Source organism: Suncus etruscus, chromosome 11, assembly GCF_024139225.1.
Source record: "Suncus etruscus isolate mSunEtr1 chromosome 11, mSunEtr1.pri.cur, whole genome shotgun sequence".
In the NCBI taxonomy this organism is placed as follows: Eukaryota; Metazoa; Chordata; class Mammalia; order Eulipotyphla; family Soricidae; genus Suncus; species Suncus etruscus.
The window spans coordinates 101,032,346-101,054,102 of record NC_064858.1 but is presented as its reverse complement, the minus strand read 5'-3'; the positions used below and the strand labels follow the sequence as shown (position 1 = coordinate 101,054,102).

General features: G+C 38.8%; 1 protein-coding gene and 1 pseudogene across 1 annotated transcript in view; one reads left to right on the top strand and one right to left on the bottom strand.

Annotated features, from left to right (window-relative positions):
• Nucleotides 1-21,757, bottom strand: part of LGR5 (leucine rich repeat containing G protein-coupled receptor 5) — a 155,097-nt gene that overhangs the window by 73,466 nt on the left and 59,874 nt on the right. The window contains exon 2 of the mRNA XM_049783030.1: nt 10,288-10,359. Coding sequence (XP_049638987.1) covers nt 10,288-10,359 — 72 coding nt within the window. The remainder of the gene's footprint in view (nt 1-10,287; nt 10,360-21,757) is intronic.
• Nucleotides 12,095-13,431, top strand: LOC126021908 (60S ribosomal protein L7-like; annotated as a pseudogene).

The following is a 21,757-nucleotide window of genomic DNA, read 5'->3' as shown; positions in this document are numbered from 1 at the left end:
ACTTCTACTACAATCCACTAAGTGATGACCTCTACGAATTCTAACAATTAAATGAAACGTTGCCAGTGAGGATGGAAACTGTAAGGATCCCTATGTGAAAGGTTTCGTTCAGTAAAACTAAGAACTATTTCAGAGTCTCTCATATTTGAATATGCATTAGAACTCCCTGGAGAGCTTTCTAACTTCTAATTATCAAAGTTTATTCTGAGAGATGCTGATTTAATGTGTCTCAGCGGGAACTCAGGCATCTTTTCCAAAGCTCTGCATAAAAGCCGAGAGCCACTGGGATATAGAGAGAATCCACAGCAGACGATACAGTCAGGGACTCATCATTGGGTTGACTCAAGAGACTGAAAAAGACAGTGAAGAGAGACAAGTCAGAATAAGATTATGACTGGGTGCCAGGAGACTGGGGAGACATAATCAACAGAGACAGGAAATCCGGGAGGAACAACTGATGGTAGTCGCAGGGGAGCTGATGTCTAGTTCTGGCTCTATTTGAGCGCCAGCAGGACACTCAAATATAAATGATAATCACACAGCTAAAATGTGAATTTGGACAGGATGAGTCTGATCTAGAGATAATGATTGGGAAATTGTTTCCAAACAGGTTATTGAGGAAGGTGTTGGGGACACAGAAAGACCTTGAGACAAGCAGTGTGCTTCCCTATCTTCCCTACTCATATTAAAATCATCTTAGATATTTCTTGGGAATAAAAAACAATAAGGTATAGCTTCCATCACAGAGACTGACACACATCAAAAAGAACTAGAACAACCAGTGCTAGCATGGGTATGGGTTAGAAAGGGACTCACTCTCATTCACTGCTGGTGGGAATGTAGATTGGTCAAGCCTTTTTGGAAGACAATATGGACATTTCCCAAAAAAACTAAAAATTGAGTTCTCATGTAACTCAGTAATACCTTAATATACCTTAGGGATCCAAAAACACAATCCAGAAAAGGCATCTGCATTCCTCTATTTATTGAAGCACTATTCACAATAGTTAGAATCTGGAAACAACCCAAGTGTCCTAGAACAGGTGAGTGGATAAGGAAACTGTAGCCTATCAATGGAATATTACCTAGTTATCAGGAAAAATTAAGTAAGAAAATTTGCTAAGGAGATGTATCATGCTGAGCAAAATGAGTGAGATTAGAGGGTAGATCACACTCCTTTATGGCATATAAAAATCGAATATAAAACAGGATGGTAATAAATAGACATGAGAAAGCTTGCCAAAAAAGAATGGGGAAGTGCAGTTAGGGCAGAGAAGGGATCATTGTGACAATAATAATTGGAAAGGATTATTCTGGACAAGAACTAGATTCTGAAGGGAGATAAAGTGATATGTATGATACCCTTTAGTAACCATATTGAAAATCACAGTGTTTAAAAGGGGATAAAGGGGCAGTCGTCATGTTAGAACAAACCAGCCCCATAGAATCACTCTTTTTTTTTCCAATGAGAAGTAAACCAAATTAAGAAACATTTGGCCCTCACGGCACAAAGCTGGCCATCTCAGGAGGAGAGGATGGGCCAAGCCCTCATCCTACTGAAGCCATGTTTGATGCCTCCATCACCCAGAATCACCCTTTCTCTGATGGCCCTGCCTCATCATTCATCCTCTACAATTCTCCACGAGGATGCCAATCTGAGCACACTTCAGGTATGCTAATTGTTGGCTGATACCACCAGGATTTTTTTTTTTGGAGCAAGTGTGGGCACCCTCCCCATATCTTCCTTCCTCTGGAAAAGCCTGGCAACTGTAACTACACCCACAAACACAGTCGCCATTTTTAGAACTGGGCCTTCGTCCAGGAGGCCCTGCAGCTGAGTATATGCCCCTAAAATTTGTAGTATCATAGCTTGACAACTATCAACAACAACTATGACAACAAGTATGAAGCTTGACAACTTTTTTTGTTTGATGCTGTCATCCCTTAGGAAACACCCCAATTTAACAGACTGGACATATAACAAGAACTTACTAGAACTTCTGCCGTTGTATTAATGATTTTATTGGTGATACAATAATTTTCACAAATGAGGTTGCTAATGTACATTTTCTCTTTTTATCTTCTCTTCCTTTTTATTTTCTATTTTTCTTTTCATTTTTTTCAATATACACATATATGTATATATAGAGAGATAAAAAATGACTGCTGTAGAGGCAACCAAACTGGGGACATTTGTGGTGGAAAATGTGCACAGGTGAAGGGATGGGTACTGGACATTGTATAACTGAAGCTCAGTTATGAACAACTTTGTAATTGTTTCTCATGGTGATTCAATAAAAATACATTATAAAAAGGAAATCTTTCATAACCTTAAGACCCTATTGTTTCACTATTTTTGCACACAGTCCTCTAGAAGTCCTCCATTGCTTTCATTGGCATTCTATACATTGGTTGGTCCTTGGGTTTTTCTTTGCTTTCCAACTCTATTCTCTGGCACCTGCCCTCCCTATTACTTTGCTCTGGCTACACTTATCTTCAGATCCACAACCACATTACAGTTTCTCCTCTGCCAGAAACACTCTACCTCAGGTCCTAATTACCAACCCCACCCTCCTCCTGATCTCAGTTGAGATGTCACCTTAGAGAGAACGATCCCTCTCATCTCTTCAGGCTTGCTCACATTTGTGTTCTCACTCTTTCCACAAATGATGTTCCCTGATTTCTTATCTGTCACTTTTCTTTGATTAGAGTGTAAGCTCTCCCAGGATGGGAATTTGTTAAACAAATTGTACTTATATACCTTCATGTTCCCAGTGGGGCAGTAAATATGCGACGAATAAAAACAAAAGTGATAGGGCCTGGAGAGATAGCACAGTGGCGTTTGCCTTGCAAGCAGCCGATCCAGGACCTAAGGTGGTTGGTTCAAATCCCAGTGTCCCATATGGTCCCCCCGTGCCTGCCAGGAGCTATTTCTGAGCAGACAGCCAGGAGTAACCCCTGAGCAATGCTGGGTGTGGCCCAAAAACAAAAAACAAAAAACAAACAAACAAAAAAAAGTGATAATAAGACGTAGGGGACAAAAATTTGGATGATGTCTATCTTATACCTTAAGTATGTCTATGTGATATTGTAGTTGGGAGTGAAGAGAAAAGAACTCTAAGAGTTTTATCTGTAATTTTGCTGACCTTCTAGTTTTTTTTTTGTTTAGTATTTTGTTGTAGATATATATTTTTTTTTATTTTGAGCCACATCTGGTGGTGCTCAGAGCTTTTTCTGGGAGTGCTTTAGGAATCACATGCAGTGCTATGCTCAAACTGAGGTTGGCTGTGTGCAAGAAACGTGCCTTAACTCCTGTATACTTTCTCTCTTTTTCTCCCTCCCTCCCTCCCTCCCACCTTCCCTCCCTCCCTCCCTCCCTGCTTCCCTCCTCCCTCCTTCCTTCCCTTCTTCCTTCCTTCTTCCCTCCCTCCCTCCCTTCTTCCCTCCTCCCTCCTTCCTTCCCTTCTTCCTTCCTTCTTCCCTCCCTCCCTTCTTCCCTCCCTCCCTCCCTCCCTTCCTTCCTTCCTTCCTTCCTTCCTTCCTTCCTTCCTTCCTTCCTTCCTTCCTTCCTTCCTTCCTTCCTCCCTTCCTTCTTCCTTCTTTCCTTCTTCCCTCCCTCCCTTCCTCTCTTCCTTCCAAAATTTTTGTTTCTGAGTCATACTCAGTGATGCAGAAGGTTATATATGTGTATCTCTATACATATATATGCATATCTATTTGTCATCTATCTATTATCTATCTATAGTGTCAGGGATCAAATTCAGGTTAGTCGCATGCAAGTCAAATGCCCTACCCGCAGTCCATTTTCTCTGCTTCCGGTAAGGTACTTTTCAAATAGTGTTTGAGATGTTGCAACAAGAAGTGACATACATACATACAGACACATATTGATATTTAGTGTGTGGTGTAAACTTGGAAGAGAACAACAACAACAAAAACACTGCCATGAAATACAGTGGTTGAAGAGACAGTAAGAAGTTAAGACACTTGCCTTCCTGACTACAGTGGCTAACTGGTTATATCCCTGGCACATCATGGACCCCTGAACACTGCTGGGAGAGATTTCTGAACAAAAAGTTGAAAATATTCCCAAATCACCATTGGGTGTAGCTTGAACACCACCAGCCCAAAGAAAAACACTTACTTCTTGGGTGAGGTTGGTGAGGGAAATAGCTCAAGAAAAAAATAAAGGAGCACATGTTTTGTAAGTAAGAAGTCCTAAATTCAATCCCTAGAACTCCATGGACATCCCCCTTTCTCCATCCCTGAATCACCAGGTGTGACCATGCTGCCCTAGCACTCCAAGTCTCTTCTGGCTGCAGCATAGTCAAGAACTGTTTAGTGACCCCAAGTCCCCAATTAAAAAATGACCAGGGCCCCTATATTTAAAAAAATAAAGAAGAGCTCCAAGAGTTAAGGGTTGGGGGGCTCAGAAGTTAAAAGCACTTGCCTTCAAACATGAGGTCAAGCATTTGACTCCTGGTATAAACCACATGTGCTGAGCAAACTGACAGCTGCCTTACTGCCTGAGACCACTGTGTGGCCCCAGAAAATGTGATCTCTGGTGTAGAGTCAGGTGCGTGGAAGACCCACAAGAAAAGTGCCTGAACACAGAGAGCACTGTGGCTAAGTGTGCAAGTACTAGAGCCAAGCAAGTGCATCCCTTTGGATGTAGCCATAGCAACAGCCACAGATGGAAGGAGGGCAAAATTAATCAATCAACTTATTTTTTTTTAAAAGTTGCAAAGAGGCAGCATTTACTATAAATTCACAGATTTGCAAAGACAAGTGACTGAGTGTGACAAAGTCAAGGGTTAAGAAGATGATTATTGGACTGGAAGGAGTTTTCACTTTACTTACACAGTCCAATGGGAATAATGTTTACCAAAGTTCTTTCATCATAGTTTCATCTGATCCTCAGAAACAAAACAAAACAAAATATCCAGAGAAACAGACAAACCAACTCTCAGGGTTTTCAGCAACATGATGAGGAAGTCAGTAACAAGTATGGTGTGTGTTTTCAGGAAATATGTTGTATTTCTCATTACAAATTTCATCTGAAAAAATAGATACCTACTATTTACACAGAGATTTTTCAAGGCCAGCCATATTATAAGCAAATAGTTCTAAGGAACAATAGTAATTTAAAAACCAACCTCCACAGAGTATGTCCAGTTCTCTCCCTAACTTGTGTATTCGACTCGGATAGCATTAGAATTTGGGAAGATTTAAATATACTACCAATTTATATTTCTCTCTAGTTTAATCAAACCAAATGTAGATGCCAGCATTAGGTCCATCTGCTTTTAGGTCCTAACTCAGAGCCATTTTCTGAAGGATAGAATGGTCTCCAATAGATCTCAACAAATCACACTGGAAGAGATGCTACTGGAGAAATGCATTGCCTGGGATGTTAAAATTTGACTGAAATTATCTATACTTATTTCTCTTCATTAAAAACAATTTTTCCCCTCATGAGTTCTAGATGCCTGGATCCCTGCAAAATCAGGCTCATTAAACAGGAAAAAGAGAGGCTGGAATCCTCTTGAAGATGTTTTCACTTGACAAATAAAGCTCAATTTTCAAATTATAGGTTACAAAGTTCTTTCATCATTTCATTTCATCCTTAGAAATATCTCAAAACAGGCAGGGCAGCTATCACTATTATTTTAAAGACCAGTTAGGTCACATTGGATTATCCAATGATAAATGATAAATGCAGGGCAGAAATCTTACGTTGACCTCTCTGGATAGTACAGACTCACCATACTAAGATATGGGTTAAACTTTTCTTTCAAAGGAATAAGACTCTCTTTTCTCTCACATAACACCAGCAAGATATCTGACTTACTCATAAGTGGTCAGTCACCTTATGGAATCTTAAAATCACAAGGGGCAAAGGACGGTGGTATAGGATGTACTCTGTGTCCATTGGTAGAGGGAGGTTGACACTAGTGATGAAAATGGCACTCACTCATTGTATATCTGAAATTCAACTATGAAGGGTTCTGTAGACCACAATTGTTTCAATAAAATAAAATAGAAAACCATAAATAATCAGGGCCTAAGAGGTAGTTGCATTGGACTGGAGCACATACTTTGCATTCAGGAAAACTGGGTGTGATGTCTGGAACTCCAAGTACCTCCAGGAGTTACTCCCAAGCATTAAGTTGGGAGAGGTTTTTAAACAACACCAGGTGTGGGACTCTCCCAGCCCAGGTCAAAGAATATCAAGCATGACCTGCATATACTTAATCATATGATGCAGGTAGAAAGTGACCCAGGATGTTTGGAGACAGAGAAAGAGACTATTTGCTGTCAAATCTTCATTCTTCCTTTTAAATATTTCCTCCTTATAGTTACTTTTTCCAGGGTCAGGAATACCTCTCCTATACCACCTTTAGTAAACAGATGATGATTTCCACTCCTAGAAATTCTCATGATCCTTTTCCTATAGCCAGTAGTTTATGGCAGTGAACTGTAATGCCTAATCTCTTCCTTCTTGGTAGATTGCTTACTCTCAGTTTCTCATTATTATTTTCCCACAGACAAAAATATAGGTATGCATAACTGTCATTACAAATTTGTTTAAACCACAGTAAAGTGTTTAATGGTTCAAGTCCTAAGAATTGTTGAGGCAAGTAAACTACAGTGAAAAAACTTATTTTTATGTACATATATATGTGTGTCTTTTGTAGAAGCAGACTGGTAAGTGGAAGGCTACTGGGAATTGGGGAGGCATACTGGAGGGAAGTCACTCTAGTGAAGGGGACATTGATTGCTGTTGAAACATTGTATACTAAAATCCAATCATTAATAACTTTATTATTATTTCATGATGACTAATTAAAATAAACCAACAAACTGTTGTCACAAAAAGGAGAGGTGAACCATGCAAAAACTCTCAACTCCTGGGGCCAGAGCAATAGCACAGTGATAGGGCATTTGCCTTGCATGTGGTTGACCCAGGACGAACCTGGGTTCGATACCATGTGTCCCATATGGTCCCCCAGCCAGGAGCAATTTCTGAGCGCATAGCCAGGAGTAACCCCTGAGTGTCACTTGGTGTGGCCCCAAAACCATAAATAAATAAATAAATAAATAAATAAATAAATAAATAAATAAATAAATAAATAAATAAAAACCCAACTCCACCTTCCCTCTTCCCTTTTGCTCTCTACTTTTTTCTCTCTACCTCTTTTCTTCTTCCACCTCTCCTCTTTCTTTCCACCTGCCTTCTTTTCTCTTTCCCTCTTCCCTCTTCCACTTTTCAAAGTGTAGCTTGAAAACATGTTTCAATTCTAGTTTGGTCCTTATCAACTCTTCTGTCCTGGGAAAATTCCTTATTTTCTCTGTGCTTCAGATTTTAAAAATCTGTGAGTTAGAAATATTAAACAAATCTATCTTTATGGGGTTGTTAAGACGATTCAGTGGGATAATCTGTGTAAGAAATTTTGAACACTGCCTGGTACACAGAAAGTTATTATTGTGGTCATTAAAATAACAATATATCAATCTTTCAAAGAATCAACACTTTAGAAAAGAACATAAAAATAAGGCTAAGTGAAATGAAAATAATTGCATTATAACAAAGGTATGATCAAAATATTGTACTGAATGAATTTAAAAAAAAACAAAACCAAAATTCTCTAAGTTAGTTTTGGAAACAGGAATAAACCAAGAAGAGTTGATCATTTTGCCAGGTTCTATAAATATCATCCACTTTTGCAACTCAATGAATAATAATGTCTTTAAGACATCACTTGGATGCAACAAAGAATTATATACAGGGAAATTATGATTGTATTCAATTCAGCAAATTGGCTGGTTCAGTAGAGGGAATTCCAGAATAGAATGAAAAAATATAATGAATAGTCTTTCAAAATGCCCTCAATTTCTGAAATTCTTTGAATCCATGGTCAAGATACTTGATGGAATTTCCAGACATAAAAATAAGACAATGCAAAAAGTAGCAGTTTTCAAAGAATAACTTCCTCCTTCCCCCTCCCTCGTTTTTCTAAAATATGCTTTGAAAAAACTGGTCTTGGAAAAGAATTAGCATTCACCTCATGAAGAAAGAGGAGCTATTTCTGAATGAGTTGGGTCATGGAAGGGAGGAACTCTATTAACCCGAGTCCTTGGGGGAAATAAATTACTTACTGATTCAGTCTGTGGTCTACAATTGAGGTGTGTGTTGAGGGTGAAGAAGCCTTTGGCTACAGAAAATTATAAGGGAATTAAATAGAAAAGGATAGGAAATGACTAACCCGGAACAATTGGTTCAATTTTGATGTGGGATATTGAATGAAAAATGGGGAAAAAAAACACTGAGGAAAATTTACTAAAAATAATCTTTAGTCAGGGCCAGAGCAGTGGCACTAGAGGTAAGACTTCTGCCTAGGATGGACCGAGGTTCGATCCTCTGGCATCCCATATGGTCCCCCCAAGCTAGGAGCGATTTCTGAGCACATAGCCAGGAGCAACTCCTGAGTGTCAAACGGGTATGGCCCCCAAAGTAAAAACAAACAAAAATAAATAAATAAAAATAATCTAAAAATATTTGATAATGTCACCTAAATGTGTTACAATACCCAGCACACACAAACTATTCCTCATATGTGTTAATCTGTAGGTCATGTTTACTAACTTGCTTTTCTTTTTTAGTACATTCATTGACTTATTAAGCATGTTTAGACTATGAACCATGTATTGATTAGAGTATTGATTATAAAAATAAATAAGACAGACCCAGTACAAGAACTGGTGAATATTAAGTTCTAACAGTGGAAAAAAAGAAAGGGAGCAAAGAGGGGCAAAGAGGAGGAGATTGGATAATCCATAGTGGAAATTTATTTCTTGAATGACTAAATATTTGCTATCTAATCTAGGAACCCAAGCTCTCTACTATTTCTTTGGAAACAAACCTCAGCATATTTTAGTAAAACAAATGTATTTGTTAAAAATAATGCTGCGTTGGAGCCAGTAATAGCACAGTGGGTAGGGTGTTTGCCTTGCATGTGGCCAGTCCAGGTTTGATTCCCAGCATCCCATATGGTCCCCTAAGACTGTCAGGAGCAACTTCTGAGCATAGAGCCAGCAGTAACTGCTGAGTGTCGCCGGGTGTGGTCCCCAAAAATTCTGTATCTGAAAGAGAGTCCAATCACAGGTTGATTCCTTGTACCTCATATGATCACCTGAACATTGCCAGGAGTGATCCATGAACATTGCTAAGTGCGCTCCACAAAACAAAACAAACAACAAATCAAAAACCAAAGCCCATGCAACAAGAAAATATAATGTCATCAAAAAAATAATATAGATAAAAGTCCAAAGGAAAAAAAAATCAATGTTGTGTGATGGTTCTTTCTACCTCCTACAGTGGATCTTGTGGTGCATCAATATAGATCACTCCCCAAATTGGACCTGGCTTTAGCATTTATAAAGAAAATATTTTGGGAAGAGGTCATTGCCTAAACAGTTCCTTTAAGCAACGAAGGATTTACTCAACTGATGGGGCCCGACTGTTTTCATGAGGACCAAGGATGATGCTACATTATCTTTGTCTTCATCATTCAAAATGGGAAGAAAAGCAAATCCTCTTTGGAAAGCAGATCTTAGGTATATAAAGTCCTTTTTTAATGTTCTGTAAAGTGATTATTAGATTTAATAAAGATCCTTCTGCAAACCATTAATTAATTGTAGCTTCCTCCTTTTTTATTTTATGGTGAGTTTGGGAAAGCCCAATTTTTAAAGTAGGGTGGACTTTATGTTTCTCTGTTCAAGTCTTGAGGGATGCTAAATATAAAAATAGGAAACTAGAAATTAAAAGTCGTCAGGACAAGAAGTTTTGGTGCGATGAAATGTGAACTCAATTCTCCCGTCACAAACCCAACCAAGTGGCAGGTTTTGGTTTTGATTATGGTCTTACTTGCTATTTTAATAAACACGAACCAGTATTCAAACTTTTAATATCCTGCTGCTTAACTATTTCCAAAGAACCATCCAGCTCTTTTAAATAGCCTTTGTTTTAACATTTTAATCTGTTTGGCTCAATTTTACCTTAGAAAGTTGTAGCCTCATGGTAAAGTCTTTTATAAGTTGATTTCCAGAATCATAAGCAATTCCCACTCCCTACCTAAGTGTTTCCTCATGTGCCCAAGTTGTTGGTGCTGACAGCTTTTCTGCCTTGTGTGTTTTTTTTTAAAATCAGGTTCCCACAGTAAATATGAAAGACACAGGAATGTGTCCAGTGCTGACTGGATGCACCATAACTACAGTGATACTTACAGCTCCTCTAGGAAGCGAAGACTGTGGAGGGGCTCCGGGGACAGCTGACTGATGTTGTTCATACTGAGATCTCTGGAGAGGAAAAGAGACAGAGTGTGAGGAGCCATCTTTGTCACCGCGTGTTCACTTCACACATTTCTCCGTACTACAGCCAAATGAACAGCCCTCAGCTTGACAAATGCATCTCTATTTTGCATCATTTAATATCTTCCTCTCTCTGAGCTCACGCCCCAAACCCAACCTCGTGGGCTCTTGATCCAATTACAGGAACCCTAGCAAGAGTTTTGATGGAAGTCAACATAACTTAGACCATTCATGGGTACAGTTGCCATCCTTTATGCTGAAAAATATGGGATTAGGCGCACAGAGGGAAAAAGGCATAACTCAACCTTCACCATAATTCAACTCGGTGGGTTTGCTTCGAGTTTTGTGACAGAGAGAAATGTCTTCACCCTCTAATGCTGGGAGTCCTGCTTCTCTGGGACTGTAAGCACCTCATAAAAACAAATGTTTTGATTCCAAGAAACTTGAAAAACAAAACAACACAAGACAAAAAGCCTATTCCCTCCTTCTACCATGTTCCTTTTGCAGGTTCTCAGATTGCATTAAATAAGTGAAATGAACCATAAAACAAGGGTGTAATGTGATCCTGCTCTCTAGCACACTTCCTGCTGCGTCTGCACAGTAGTTCCTGGCACAGGAAACAACAAGCTACTTTGGGCAGAATTCAATCAATTTTTGTTTTAAGCGAAACTCCATGTAATTAGATTTTATTCTGTTTTTACTTTTCTATTTCTTTACTGTTTCCTCCCTAATCCTTTAGCATCACTGGTATGTGCCATCTGTATCTCAGAGGCAAAAGACCGACTGCTGAACGATTCTTATCAACACAAACTCAGGCTTTATATAACAGGCAGCTGAAGATGGATTTTAAAAAAGTGATTCGTTGCTCAAACTTGACTAATGCCGTTGTTATTTCAGACAATTCTAGATACTTCAAATTTATCTCTCGATAAGACAACGGCCTTCTTTTTATTGCTTATTATTTTTAATTGAGCTTATAGATAGGTAGCATCAGATTGGTTTTAGGGTGTGCCATAATTATTTGATGCCCATGTATAATGTTATCAGAGAAAGCCTAGCTAGCCTCCATCACCAGAGTTACACAATTATGCCCTTTTTATGATGAGAACTTTTAAGGTTGACTGTGTTCTTTGGTCTTCTTTTTTTTGGGGGGGGGGCACAAGTATTAATCATAGCTTGGAACTCAGGAATTATCCCTGGCAGTGCTTTGGGGGCCATAAGGGATGTTAGGTATCAAAGTCGGGTCAGCCTCATGCAAGGCTGTACCTGTACAATAATAAAGTGCCTACTTTATTGTAATTATGGCCCCCTTTTTGTGTGTGTGTTTGTAAACAGAACTTCAAACACAATATAGATTAGTAACTATAGTCCCATACTGTATATTAAACCCAGGCTTATTTATCTTATACCTAATGCTAGGTTTTTTGGGGGGACACTTTCAATTTATTTTTATTTTATTTTTTTGGCCTCTGAGAACATAATTATTTAAGCACCATCCTTACAAACATGTTCAAACATGTAATTGGGTTTCAGCCATAAAATGCACATAACTTTACACAGCACAACTTTTCTGCCACTAATGTCCCCCAATTCCCTTCTCCCCCATCTCCTGTATGTCTTTGAGACAGGCATTGTATTTATTTCTCTATCATTGTCATGGAGTTGTTAGTGTAGTTATTTCTCTAACTGAGTGATTGGCTCTTTGCTGATTAGAATTATTGAAGGCACAGATATTAAAAAAAAAGCTAGGGATATATCCAAGGAACACAAAAATACAATACAAAAATCCCTTCCCCACACCTATATTTATTGCAGTGCTATTTACAATAGCCAGAATCTGGAAACAACCCATATGCCAGACAAAAGATGAATGGCTAAAGAAACAGTGGTACCTATACACAATGGAATATTATGCAGCCGTCAGGAGAGATGAAGTTATGAAATTTTCCTATACATAATGTACATGGAATTTATCATGCTGAGTGAAATAAGTCAGAGGGAGAGAGATAGAGGCAGAATAGTCTCACTCATCTATGGGTTTTAAGAAAAATGAAAGACATTTTTGCAATAATCCTCAGAGACAAAAGAGAGGAGGGCTGGAAGGTTCAGCTCACGATATGAAGCTCACCACAAAGAGCAGTTAGAAAAATACCCACATTGAGAACTATCCTAACAATGTGAATGAATGACTGAAATAGAAAGCCTGTCTCGAGTACAGGTGTGAGTGGGTGGGGAGGAGGGAGATTTGGGACATTGGTGGTGGGAATGTTGCACTGGTGAAGGGGGTGTTCTTTACATGACTGAACTAATACAACTACAATCATATCTGTAATCATGGTGTTTAAATAAAGATAATTTAAAAAAAGCTTCCTAATGTTCCAGAAACCCTGAAGAAAAAGCAAAAAAAAAAAAAAAATCAGACAGCTGAAGATTAAAGACCTGAGAAAGAACTGTGTCCAAAGATGCTCTAAAAGGCAAGGAGAAAGCTGATTTATAAAAAAAGCTAAGCATTATCACGATATGAACAGGACAGATTTGGATGGCTAGAATGATAAGAAAATCTGGCAACTTTTACATGCCTGCAGAGCCCAAATTAGCTTTTGTTATTAGTAAGAGCAATGGTGTGAGTCCCAAGGTTGAAATGTACTGTAATTTCTCCACCTTTGCCAGAGATCTTCAATGGCACCTTTGTTAAACAAAACAAAACTTCACCTAACATGCTGAGGATTGGAGAGCAAGGGGTAACCAAATGTGAAGTCAGTAAATGAATCGATCTACAAGTATGGTGATGACAAAGTCCACAAGAAGCAAATTGCCTTAACAGATGAAGCATTGATTGCATGGACTCTTGGTAAATACAGCATCGTCTGCATGAACGGTCTGATTCATGAGATCTGTACTGCTGGGATATGCTTCAAAGAGGCCAACAACTTCCTCTGGCTTTTAAAATGATCTTCTCCTTGGTGTGGGATGAAGAGAAAGAACACCTATCTTGTAGAAGGTGGAGACACTGCCAACAGAGAAGACCAGATCAACTGACTGATTAAATGGATGAGTTAAGGCAGAGGTCCTTAAACTTTTTTTTTTAAACAGGGGGCTAATTCACTGTTTCATTGGAGAGCTGGACAATATATATATATATTAAAACAACCGTGAACAAATTCCTATGCACACAGCACTTATCTTATTTTGAAGTAAAAATAGAAACAAGTAAAGTTAAATCAACAAAGTTACCAGTATTTCAATGGGAACTATAGGCCTGCTTTTGGCAGGCTGTAGTTTGAGGAACTCCTTCTGAGACTGAGAGGAGTTGAGAGACAGAGAGAAGAAGGGGAGTTGGAGGGTGACAGGCACATCCTACACATGCGCAATGTGGCCAGGGATGAGTTGGCAGCTAAGCAGGACAGGCAGCAGCAGCAAATGTCCTCAGCAGGCTGCATGTGGCCCATGAGCTGTAGTTTGCGGACCCCTGACTTCTAAAGTATCCATATTTTTGTAATCTGGTCAGTTAATTAACAACTTTTTCAAATTGGGAAAAATATGAGTGATTCATCTCTCTTTAAAGAGTCATTTGTGTGGGGCCAGAGAGATAGCATGGAGATAAAGCCTTTCATGCGGAAGGTCATTGGTTCGAATCCCAGCATCCTATATGGTCCCCCCATATATGGTCCTGCCAGGAGTGATTTCTGAGCATGGAGCCAGGAATAACCCCTGAGCACTACCAGGTGTGACCCAAAAACCAAAAACCAAAAAAAAAAAAAGAGTCATTCATGTACATTAGGAAGATTAAAAATTTGTGCTGTCAAAATAGCAAAACATGTTGGATTTTTTTTTTTTGCATTTAAGATATCCCTCATTTCTTAAACTGACTACATACAGGGTCACATGACTTAAATTTTGTTTTAAAAATATTTTTTTCAGTGAAGTAAAATAGTTTTTATTGAAAGGAATTTAGAGAAATGAGAGGAGAGAGAAGAATTTGTGTGTGTTCAAGAGTGAGCAGGAGATTGTGTGCTCAAAAGGGAATAAGGGGACCAGGTAGGGTGTTCACTTTGCACATGTCCAACTCGGTTTTGATCTCTGGAACCCCATCTAGTCTCCAGAGTCCTGCCAGAAGTGATTTCTGAGCACAGATTAAGTAGTAAACCTAAAGCACCTAATGTGACCTCCTCCAAAAGAGAGAGATGAAGGAAAAGAGGAAGAGAGAAAGAGAATGGCGGAGGAAGAGAACAGGTATTCTCTGGAGAAAAAGCAAAAATAAATTTCTTTATGATTTGCTGCCAGTAAAGTTTAGATTGCTGTATCTATTTTGTATTTACTTCTATCTCTAAGCTTATATAAAATATGAGTTAAAACTTTTTTCTATGGGCAAATCAGTTTTCACCAGATATGGAACTTTTCTATGTGCAAAAGGCTAAAAGAAATGTACAGGACAAAGAAGTGTTAATATTAAAAAGATTCATGAGTAGTCCATATTGCTTTGAGATCTTTTACTTCAATTTGAGGAACCTGGAAGTGAAGTGATATAAACCTTTACTTTTTGAGGCCTCCATTGAACCAAATTTTTGGAGAGACAGCAGAAAGGGTGCAGAAATTTGCATCCTGGTATCCCCATTGAATAGCTGCATGATCTTGGGAAAATCAACAGGCTTCCTTCTATTTAAACAATTTCAGTAATATTTCGAAACCCCATGCTAGCTGTTTCTAAATCAGAAGAGAATGACTTCACTTTATTCTTCAAAAAAGAAAGCAACTCCCTTTCCCAACAGGAATGAAAAACTTCTCTGTTACTGACATTGTGGTTTCTTTTGGAAAATGAGCTTGCGTTGCTAACCCAACCCTTTACCACCTGTTTTCTGTAGAATTTAAACATTTCATTTTCATTTTCTTGTCCCATCCTTTCCCCTTCATTATTTGTTGTTGATTGATTACTATTGTGATGATGGGTGGTTGTGCCTAGCTCTGGTGGTCTCACAGCATCAACGTGGAGCTCACCACAGATCACACAGGTGACATAAGGTGGTGGTGCTTGCAAACTCCCTGAAGGTTGCTCTCCTTTAGTTGTGATGCTGCACATGTGATGCCCAGGGCTTGTTCTCTTATTTTAGACATGAGTTAGGGTGGTGTTGCTCACCAGAGGTAGCTGTGGAAACACCCATTTTCTTTTTCTTTTCTTTTTTTTAATTAAAATATTTATTGAAACACCTTGATTACAAACATGATTGTGGTTGGGTTTCAGTCATGTAAAGAACACCCCCCCTTCACCAGTTCCACATTCACATCACCAATGTCCCAAATCTCCCTCCTCCCCACCCCACCCGTGCCTGTACTCTAGGCAGGCTTTCCACTTCCCTCATTCATTCACATTGCTAGGATAGTTCTTAATGTAGTTATTTCTCTGACTAAACTCATCACTCTTTGTGGTGAGCTTCCTGAGGTGAGCTGGAACTTCCAGCTCTTTTCTCTTTTGTGTCTGAAAATTATTATTGCAAGAATGTCTTTCATTTTTCTTAAAACCCATAGATGAGTGAGACCATTCTGCGTCTTACTCTCTCTCTGACTTATTTCACTCAGCATGATAGATTCCATGTACATCTATATATAGGAAAATTTCATGACTTCATCTCTCCTGATAGCTGCATAATATTCCATTGTGTATATGTACCACAGTTTCTTTAGCCATTCTTCTGTTGAAGGGCATCTTGGTTGTTTCCAGAGTCTTGCTATGATAAATAGTGCTGCAATGAATATAGGGAAACACCCATTTTCTAACAGGTTGTTTCCTTTGAAAATGCCTGAAAGTATTGCATATGTATCTACAGCAGAAAACAACTTCCAATGACCACCGAAGCAGTAACTGAGATGTAGAGACTTAAACTACAGGCTCTATTCTGTGAACACATTCAAGCAAACTAGCATTCCCCTGCTATTCTCTCCTCTCTTCTCACTACTTTCTTTTTTATTTTTTATCTTCCTTTTTTTCTTTTTCTCTCTCTTTTCTACTCTTCTCTTTACTTTTTTCCTTTTCTCTTCTCCCTTTCTTTCTAAAGTATTTTCTCTTTTCTCCCTTCCTACCCCTTCCATATACCTTCCCCTTTTCCCCCTTTGGAAATCCAACTATCCCTTCACCCCTCAATCCCATACAGACCTCCTGCCATATTAAAACTCTCCACCCTCAGTCCTTAATCTATTACGCATCAAGATTGACCTCCTACCCCAACGAACCACTACCCAGCACCCAGTCGAGAGGACACCCAGTCAAACCCACACCTCGTCTCCTGCAAGAAAAGGCAGCCAACTCCCCTGCGGATCCATGCAGCGCGGCCCTCCCCACCAACTCCCCCTAACGTGGACTGTTACCTGAAACTGGACTTAGGTCTAAAAGTACCCTCAATGCAAGAACCCTTCCAGGACCTCCCTGCCACAAATCTTTTGCCACTCTGAAGAAGATCTGGGGATGGGATGGAAAGATGCCTGGGGACCCACACACCACAAGAAAAACCCAAAAGACAATGGGAAAACCTGTATTTCCAACATAAGCATAAGAACTGTATCACACCACCTCTTTACCTGCTTTTCCCCAAATGTAAGATAGTCATATGCATCACTTTGGCCCTTTAAATACTTTGCTACCTCATTTAAAAAAAAATCTGGCCTACATATACATATGTAAGCACATACATTTTTGTTACCTATTTTTTTTCTATTTATTATTTTTTCATCTTTTTTTTGGGTATGTAACCTGTTTCTGTTTTCCCCTTTTGACCACCCCCAAATGCACCAACAATATAAGGTAGCACCATTTCCCCCTGCAAAGGCACACTAAAATAAAGGGGAATTCTTACATATATATACATATATATATACATATATATATACATATATATATACATATATATATACATATATATATACATTAAAAAAAGAGAGCTCTTATCTATTAGAGATAGGAACTCATAGTTGTTTACAATAGAGGGATATCTCCTACCTTGAAAATATGTCATGTGGAATTAACTTAGACCTCAGGTGTTTAGATACCATCAATCCAGCCTTGAACCCTGGATCCCAGACACAGGAACGGCACAGTTCTTCACAACTGCTACAGGAAACAAATCCCATCCGGGACAGCTGCAATACTGCGAGGTCACCAACAAATGCCAGCTCTAATATGACATCCTGACAACGAAGAAAATGGGAACAACTTGACCTAAGTGAAGGTTATCCTACCTTTCTAGCTAACGACAAGACAAAAGCAGAAGACTTGTCACCCTTTGGAAGGCCCAAAAGCCAAGATTTCGAGTTACAGATGACTGCTGCTAGAACCATGACCAGACTGTATACAGCCGGGGACCAATAAAAAAGCCCTAACCTAGGGTTTGAACTACGATCTGCACAATGAACATGATCCCCAGTTTCAAAGGTCTGGCAGAGACCATTGTAACGGAATGGGGCTTCTGGAAGCACAAAGAAAGACACTGTCCTAGGTGCCATCCTAGCTTCAGTGCAAAGACCAAGATCACCAACCACAGAAGATGAATTAAAATGACACTGATGGAACAGAACTTCTAGAACCACAAAGACTGACTTCATCATAACTCCCACCGCAGGATCTGTGCAGATACTGAGATCCCTAGACACAGAGGCCTGATAGTATCACCCAGGACAGAGCAGAGGTCTTACAAACACCACAAAAGCACCACCGGGAGAGTAAATGATCCTGAACAGAGTCTATAGTTGATCCCATGACAATACACTCCAAGGGCGGAGAAACCCCATATCTCTTAGGCCAAGTGAATTCCTTTTCGAATGACCCCAATATTTACTGTGCCTGGGCAGGAGGGAAAAAAACAAAAAGCACAAAACATTATTTATTTATTTTTTATATATATTATTTTATTTTCATTTATTATTATTATTTTTATTTACCTATCTATTTTTTGGTCAATTTCTCTGGTTGGGTGTGATAATTGAAGTTGTCCCCAGTTATACTTATTCTTTCTCTTCCTTTCTGTTCTTCCTTTGTATGCTATGCCATGTTTTCTATATCAAGACCATGGCATTTTGTTTGTTTGTTTGTTTGCTTGTTTTGTTTTGTTTTGTGTTTGTTTTTGTGGGTTTTTTTTTTTTTTTTTTGGTGCTTGTGTTTATTGTTGGAGTCCTCACGGGATATTTGACACTTCTTTTTGTACTGGTGGAATGTTTCACCTTATTTCTCTCCTTCATTTCTCAAACCGATGTTGAGAGCCTCTGGAAGAATTCCGCTTATTTTCGGCGTATTAGACTTTTACCCCAGTTTATTACTTTTCTCTCCTTCAAACAAAACCACGTAACTTGAACTAGCTAGTCCTGCCCCTCCAATTAGAGGGGGAAACAAGGGAGACACCAGGACCAAACAGACGCAAGACTACTATGCAGTAGGCTAGATACAGAGGAGACCACATATCCTAGCTACCCTGGGGGTGAGGGAAGAGGATATGGGTGGTAGGACAAAAACGGAGGTGTAGGGAGGACAATTTGGTGATGGGAATCCCCCCTGATTTTATGTAAATATGTACCTAAAATATCATTGTCAACAATATGTAAGCCACTATGATCAAAATAAAAAAATATATATATAAAAAAACAACAATTTAAAGTAAACTTAAAAAAATAAACCTTTAAAATAATAACAACTTAATAAGGTGTTTTAGTTCATCTGTATTCATGTTTTTCTTTTGTTTTTGAGTCCCATTTTGCCATTCTTGAGGATTATTCCCAGCGTAGTACTCAGAGGTCACTTCTGGTAGTGGTCGGGGAACCAACCAATCAATAGTAGGAAGTGAACCAAAGATTCTTGCATTCAAAGCCGATACTAGTGGTTTCAGTTTTCCTCCCAGGACCTGCATGCAGTTTTTTGTCCTCCTCTGTCTATACTTTTAGTGTTGCTGTTCAGATGGAAGAGTCACTCTCTAGTTCAGAACTCACAAACTATCCATAGAGAGGGATCAATTTAAAAAATATCTATTGTATAAGAGAGCCATATTTTCCTAAAATGTCATAAAATTAATTACTAGAAAAGTAAAATAAAGAGACTAAGTATTACAAATTTACAAAATTACAAAATTGTAACTGTAATTACACAGTTACAGTTTGTAATTCTTAGTATTTTGGTATGTGTTTCCATGGAGATTGCTCAACTACATAAAAGATTTCACAGTTTGACTTTCAAATTCTTCTCTGTTGTGGATGGGTAAGAAAAGTCATGACCAAGTGTTTTTTTTTTTTTTAATTAATAAAGCTTTGTTAACTCCATGCCAAGAAGGGTAAGGCTTCAACCATTTTAACTAGTTCAGATTAACTTGAAAAAAAAAAAAAAGAATGAGAAGACTTGATTGCTACGGAGGACTGGCATTTGCAAGATCAAGAGTATATCATTTCACTTTACTTTATTTTTGGGGTGCATTCCAAGTGGTATCCAGAGGACCTGGTGGTGCTTGTGGGCCTCCAATGGCATTAAGAGCTAACCCCAGGGATGCTCAGGGAACTGGGCTCAGATGCTGAGACCAAAGTGGGGTCAATTGTATGTAAGACATATAACTTAAGCCTTCTGTATAGTCTCTGGTCCTAAGGATAAACATTTCTTTTTTTCTTTTCTTTTTTTTTGCTTTTTTGGGCCACACCCAGTGACACTCAGGGGTTACTCCTGGCTCTGTGCTCAGAAATCAAAATCGCTCCTGGCTTGGGGGACCATATGGGATGCTGGGGGATCGAACCGTGGTTCGTCCAAGGTCAGCGTGTGCAAGGCAAACACCCTACCGCTTGCACCACTGCTCCGGCCCCAGTGTGCACATTTCTAAATGTTGTACAGGAGAGGTTCAGAGAGGTGAGTGGCTTTGATGAATTAGGGGAAAGCTTAGTTTTGAACCCCCATCTCTATTTGCCCTAGTTTTTTGTGCTTCTCTTTTTTTCTAAACTTCCTACCAGTACAAAAATACTTTAATCTTTTTTTTATAATATCTTTATTTAAACATCTTGGTTACAAATATGATTGTGATTAGGTTTCAGTCATGTAAAGAACACCCTCCTTCATCAGTGCAACATTCCCACCACCAATGTCCCAAATCTCCCTCCATCTAACCCCACCCCTACCTGTACTCTAGACAGGCTTTCCAGTTCCCTCATTCATTCACATGATTGTGGTAGTTCTCCGTGTAGTTATTTCTATAACTGCACTCACCACTCTTTGTGGTGAGCTTCATGAAGTGAGCTGGAAGTTCCAGCCCTCCTCTCATTGTCTCTGAGTATTGTTGCAAAAATGACTTTTATTTTTCTTAAAACCCATAGATGAGTGAGACGATTCTAGGTCTATCTCTCTCCCTCTGACTTATTCCATGTACATCCATGTATAGGAAAATTTCATGACTTCATCTCTCCTGACAGCTGCATACTTTTATCTTAACTCAAGTAATTATTAAAACTTTTTCTATAGTAACTGATCTTTCCTTATGAGAGCCACTAATGGAGATACTTGGCCAATGGGGTGGAAAGGTTCTATGCTAAAGTCTGAGAAAGTGGAGTTGTATTTCAGCCCTGTGGGCCATACTTGGGGGTACTCCTAGGCCTGCAAGGTCACACTTAGTAGTGTTGAGGGCCATTTGTTCCCAATTTCCATTTGGGTTCCCTGCTACGCTATCTCCGAGGTCCCAGTATTTGGTCTCTCTGATCTGTTCAAGGCACATAAACTTAGCACTAAGTGACTTAGCACTAAGCTTTAACAAACAGTTAAAGCTTGTGTTTTATTTACTTTGAAAATGAATATTTACAAAAAAAATCCCGTTTTTTTTTTTTTTACCACATTTGTCTATGATTCAGTTTCTTAGAAACGGAAAAGCCTTGTAATGGATTTATGTATTTTTTTTATCTTCTGCCAAGAAGTTGGAATTAATTTTGAGGAACTGGTCATACATAAAAATGTTTCAGAAGAAATGGAGGACCTGGGGTACATGTGTGGCATACACAAGGTTCTAGATTCAGCATCTGACACTGTAGAATAAATACATTCTGTTCTTTTTACTTCTTTATCTACACTATGTTAATGACCACATGTAGAAATCTAGAATAGGTCACAAATATCTATGAGAACAATTGACTATAACTTGGAATCACAATGGGAACCTTAAGAAATATGGTGCCCAACTCATATTCTCAGATTTTTGAAAAAACTGGCCCAATATAGGTTATATATAAAAAGTTCCTTGAGTTTATTTATTCTTGAGTTTATTTATTCTTATTTCTGGGGTTTATTCTCATCCTTGATGAGAATCAGTACACAGGAATAATAGAAAAATTTCTAGATGTGGGCTCTGAGCACTACAGTTCAATATATAGCAGGTTTAAGATGATTAAA